Genomic DNA, 6,000 nt, shown 5'->3' on the forward strand with positions numbered 1-6,000 from the left:
GAGTCTTTCACGATTAAACCAAAATCGAGCAAGACGAAAAAAAACTCTGCTAGCAGGGTAAGGATCATATCTTAATAGAGCCAGGGTGTTTCAATCAGGGCAAACGGGGGCTTTGAACCGCTGAACTGTTCATGACCTTTTATATTGAAACAGGATTTGTACCATGATTGATTGGCCACGGTCACTAACATTCTGAAACTCATCTAAACGCCAAGGATTTAGAAAACAAGACATATCTCACTTTTCCCAATATTTCGGATGAAAAATAAATCTTCGTCAGGGAAAAAGTAAAGCAACATCCCCTGGTCCTGTCTTAGTTTGAGGATTAGTCTACTTTCTCGTTTTCTCCACCACTTCAAACTCGGCGAAAAATTCAAAATAAGATTCAGTTAGGAAGTCATACGGTTATGTAGTCCCCCCTCTCCGTGAAAAAATAACGACATATAACCAAATCGATTCTTCTTCTTTAGACAGACCGTGGGAATTTCTGAATTTTTTCCGTTTTTATTTCTATCCCGTATATCTCAAGTCTTCAATTTTACCCACTGTATTTTTAAGATCACAAACTAATTTAACGTAATGATTTCATCAGAGAAGCGAGCCAGAATTGCCACCGATATTCCTCCAGCCATCACTGCAATATTGCGTGGGTCCAGGGACTCGTGGTCAGCGGCTGCTTGATTCTACGTTAATCAGAACAAGGGCACTGAGTAATTCTCGGCTCCAGTCTTCAGAACGGAAAGCAAAAGATTTTGTAGTGACGTCACTTCCCCATAGGCTGTCAACTCACACAGGTAAAATAGAAAATATCTCTTGAAAATTATGCTGAAATAAGCTCCGAAAATGTAAATACCGAAAACCCTCCTCAGCGTTGCCAGCGATAGACTCTCATCCTCTAGTCTCTCATACTCTCTTGCTCTCGGTAAAACTGCGACCAAGATGTATTTTACCCTGGGCACGCCATTTTCCTTCATGTTTGGGGACTCTCTTTGATCGACTTGCACGCTTTCGGGGCCTTAGCCTTAGCTTACAGCTAGAAGTAGGACTCAGCTGTAAGCTTTGCATTGACTTAAAGACGGAACAGATTAACTTTGACCATGAGCAGCCAAACTCACTGATGTAATGGAGGGTCCTCTTAACAACGAGCGAGTTGGCTTATTCTGCTACTGATCAGACACTTGTTGAATCCACAAAGATCATCGACGTCATTTCAATGCACTGCTTCAATTCTCTGAGGCATTGAAAGGCAGGGATGAGATGAAAATAATGATGATGCTTTACTTATACAGGAGATTTATCGCTGTTATAGACCCACCACTCTAGTAGCTCTTGGCCAATTTTATCAAAATTTAAACCATCAATGAAGCTCTGCTTATGTGTCTTAGCGCTCAGTGTCGTAGCATACTGACGCTGTTTTTTATTTTTTTTCGTATTCATGTAGGTAAACAATTAGAAGGAAAGAGTCAGTTTGGAATAATGGAGTTAACTTGGAGAGCTGGAACACCTCTTCGTCAGTTGAACGAAGGAACTCCATATTACTGTGAGACTGGCAATCTTCCTCAGATATCGAGCAAACCAGTCGAGCTCAAGGAACCATTTATGCTAAAAAACGACCAAGGAAAGACGAATTTTAAACCGCATATTCCCAAGCCGCAAAGTGTGCCGCCACTAAGTCATCGTAAATTGAAGCCATTTGTAGAAAAGAAACTCAACTTTTTTCGTGCGGTGAATAATTTAAACGAGCAGGACTCGCCAGTAGCGCTGGGTGAATATAACCAAAACCAGAACATTATCAAGAAGAAGTTCGTAGATGAAAAAGGGAATTTACTTCGGGGCAGTTTTACTGACCATCCACCGCCTCCTAATACGGCAACCCCAATATCCTTCCATGCATCACCCGCCTTACCAAGCTTAAATAACGAGTCTATGAGGTCAGTTAGGTCAGGAAACAGTTCAGGACGGTGCTTGCGATTTTATGAGTTGTCACGTGGCTTGACACGTGATTTGCTATTAAGTGAACTTAACAAGTTCCATCTTCCTACCATTTTTAAAGACGGCAGACAAAACAGAAGTCCTTGAGACTGAAATAAAATTGAAGCTTACAATTATATTATTGTTACCGTGACTTGGGAATAAAATTACTTTTTGACTGCACTGTGGAAACCGCCGAATGTTTTTGTGTTTTGGATGATCTAACAGAGGTCTATGTAGACACACGATTACCCTTGTTTGTCTTGGCTGATAAATTAATAAAAGTCTTATTCTTTTCTTGATCTAAGGTTATATCATGTCGTTCATCTGTTTTAGGCTTTGTACGATAATTATTTGTTTTTCTAGCGCTTGGTGTGAGCCATTGATCAGATTCCGTTTGTGAAAGAAAGGTGATCCTCTTAATTTCTGTGGACGACATTTTTCCTTTACCAGCAGTAAGAAATTTGTATCTTAGAAAGAAAACCTCTAGGTCGTCGTTGCTATTTACACTTTCTACAGGTTATTTTCAAGGCAAATAAAACTATTATGTTAATGGCTCAACAACTGAAGTTTTCCGACAACAACAACTGTTGTAATCATTTTATGCTGGTACACGGGAGGATAACGCGCGCGTATAGTCACATGTTATAAGACAATAAATCATCCATTTTTTCGCTTCATAACATGGCGCCCAACGCAGGGCAGAGTTTTGCATTCGTTTGAGTCGTTTTCATTTTTAATCATTGCATTGAGCCGTTTCATCAGTTGTCATAGGAGAAGGAAAGGAAAAGTTGGATCGCCTGCGGGCAAAACGTGAAGGACATCGAATCGTCGTAACAAAAAACATAAACGAAGCGAGAACTATTCTCGAACACACCGATTTAGAAGATATCACGTGGAGCCGTGTGAAAGTTGTTGAGCAAATATTGGATGAAAAGCTAACTTTACTTGCGGGATTTGACGAGGAGATTACAAAAATATGTTCAGTTGATCATATCGAAGAGGAAATTGAGGTAGCGGATGAAATCCGTTCGAGGATTCTACAGATAAAGGGGGAAATCGCCATCGCACGTGCTCGGGTAAAAAATGGCGAGACTTCTTCGTCTTCACATGGTTCGACACAAAATCATCATACGGAGGAACATACAGCCACCAATAACCCAAATCAAGCTCCTATGCCATTACAAGATAACCAACATGCCTCATCAGAAAATTCAGGTCAAATTCGTCAGGGTGAATCCGGATCATCACCGAGTACTGCATTTCAAACTAATTTCACAACAAGTCAAGATGGCGGACCTTCATCATCGAGTTCCGTAAATGAACTTCCTCTAATTCCGCCTTCTCAATCAAGTCATAGTCAGTCTACAACGAAGCCATGTCTACCAAAGCTAGTGTTACCAAAGTTTAACGGTGAGATAACAAAGTTTAAGTCATTTTGGGATAGTTTTGACAGTGCTGTAAATAAGAATGCTGACCTTTCCTCCGTTGACAAGTTTAATTACCTTCGTGCGTTGTTAGAAGGTCAGGCTGCCCGAGCTATTCAAGGTCTTACATTGTCAGAAACTAACTATTAGGCTGCAGTTGATATTTTACAAGAGCGTTTTGGTAAAACGCAACAAATCATTTCAGCTCATATGGATGAGCTTGTCAAGTTGCCAACTTGTACATGGGATAAACCTGGTCAGCTGCGAATTATTTATGACAAAATCAAGATTAATGTGCGTGGTTTAGGAGTGAAAGCAGAGCAAGATGGTAGTTTTCTCATACCAGTGATCATGTCAAGATTGCCAGCTGAAGTAAGGTTACATGTTGCTAGAGTTTCTACCAAGGATGTGTGGGAGATAAATGAGCTGTTGAAAGTGATCCAGGCAGAAGTTGGGGCTAGAGAAATGAGTGAGACCATGAAGATACAAGAAAGGAAAGGGACTGAAACAACTCCTACACCCAATAGAGGATTTTCCCCAGGAACTGCTAACTCACTGTTTGCAAGGTCAGGTGATGGATCAGGAATTCGTTGTGCATTTTGTAATGGTGAACATAATTCATCTGCATTTGAAGAAGTCAAGGAAACTCAGAACCGAAAGAACATTTTGAGGACGGATAAACGTTGTTTTTTGGGTTTGTCAGTGGGACATCGTACAAACCAGTGTACCCGGAAGAAAAAGTGTAGAGTTTGTGACAGGACAGATCATCATCAGTCAGTTTGTGAAATGAGTTCTAATCAGTCAAGATCTGAAACATCAGCTGCACCAACCAATGCTAAAACTAAGGAAGATAGAGAGCCTAGTGCAAGTAAGAAACATCCTCAGAACATCACAACAACATCCACAGCAAGAAGTAAGGTGCAGGTACTTTTGCAAAGAGCTAAAACATGTGCTTATGTTGAGAATGGTACCAAGCTATTACCTGTTCGCGTATTACTTGACAGCGGAAGCCAAAGATCTTACATTACAAATCATTTGAATAGGAAACTGGGTATGATACCCATAAAGACTGAAACACTGAATTTGAACACATTTGGCAATGATAAGTTTTCAAAAAGGGATTGTGATCTGATCAAGTTACGTTTACAAGGAAAACATGGTGAGGATGTAAACATTTCTGCATTGCGTTTTGAGGCTATCTGTTCACCTGTACCAGCCAAGGTTTAACTCCATGAACACCCTCATTTGCTAGATTTAGACTTAGCAAACTGCGTTTCAGGTAACATGGACAGCAAGGACAATAGAGACATGTTGATAGGCTCTGACTACTACTGGAATATTATTACAGCGGGGGTTGCTCGTGGAGATGACAAATTGGTGGCAGTTAGTAGCAAATTTGGATGACTCGTATCGGCGCCTACAAAGGGGAACAGTAGAACTACCCACATCACCACATCAAATCTAATTGTTTCGAAACAATATGACTTCATAGACAGCCAAACCCAGGCTACGGAACTAGCAAATAGTTTAAACCGATCCTAGGACATTAAACCAGCAGGGATTACCCTAACCCAAACCCTAACCCCTAACCCTTCACCCTAATCCTAACCCTAAACCCTAACCCTAAACCTAACCCTAACCTCTAACCCCAACCCTACCCTAACCCTAAACTCAACCTTAACCCTAACCCAAACCCTAATCCTACTCTGCTCGATACCCTAACCCGAACCTGAACCCTTAACTCTAACTCCAGCCCTAACCGTAACCCTAACCGGTTGGGGTTGGGGTTGGGGTTGGGGTTGGGGTTGGGGTTGGGGTTGGGGTTATCTCGGCTGAGTCAATGTCCCGGAACCGGTTTATAGTATTTGCCAGTTCTGTAGTCTGGGTTTGGCTCTTTATGAAGTTATGGTTTCTGAACAATTACATTTGATGTGGTGTGGTGGGCATTGAATCAGCTGGGATTATTGAGACATTAAGCAAGAGAAACGAAGATGAGCAGTTTTGAAGATTCATTAAGTTTGACAAGGATGAAGGAAGGTATGACGTTGACCTTCCCTGGAGAGAAGAATCATGTAAACAGTCAGACAGCTTTTATTTGTGTCATGAGATTTAACTGTTTGAAAGCACGTTTGAGGAAATAAGAGAACTTATTTCAGGAGTATGATAGCATTTTCAAGGCACAATTAGAAGTTGGGATTATAGAGTTGGTTCCTTAAGATGAGAAAGGTTGCTAAGGTTGCTCTGGGAAGGATCTTGTTGAAAGTTAATTATGGTGGTTGGACCGACCTTCTTAAAGGAGCCTTCAAATTTGTGGCCCGAGACACCATCTACATTAGCACTTAACATGACTTCTGAAGAATTAGTCAAGCATACACCTGCCATAACACAATCACTAGCAACCGCAGCGCTCAATAGAACACTGTATGAGAATCTGGAAGAAATAATGGACATTGAAAGATATGGGTGCAAGTTGAAGTTGCTGCGAGTTACTGCTTACGTGTTGAAATTCATTCGGTTACTGAGGGGAGACAGAGGTGCAGTCAAGAGTAAGGAACTAGAGGTTGCAGATCTAAACTTTGCAGAGGTCACATAGATCCGAGGT

General features: G+C 41.2%; 1 protein-coding gene across 1 annotated transcript in view; it reads left to right on the forward strand.

The window, feature by feature from the left end:
- Positions 1-2,273, forward strand: part of LOC140934215 (uncharacterized) — a 42,098-nt gene extending 39,825 nt beyond the window's left edge. Inside the window, exons 21-22 of the mRNA XM_073383880.1 lie at positions 593-794; positions 1,442-2,273. Of these exons, the coding sequence (XP_073239981.1) occupies positions 593-794; positions 1,442-2,079 (840 nt within the window). The 3' untranslated portion in view covers positions 2,080-2,273. The remainder of the gene's footprint in view (positions 1-592; positions 795-1,441) is intronic.
- The last annotated feature ends 3,727 nt before the right edge of the window (positions 2,274-6,000 follow it).

Source organism: Porites lutea, chromosome 4 (assembly GCF_958299795.1).
Source record: "Porites lutea chromosome 4, jaPorLute2.1, whole genome shotgun sequence".
Lineage (NCBI taxonomy): Eukaryota > Metazoa > Cnidaria > Anthozoa > Scleractinia > Poritidae > Porites > Porites lutea.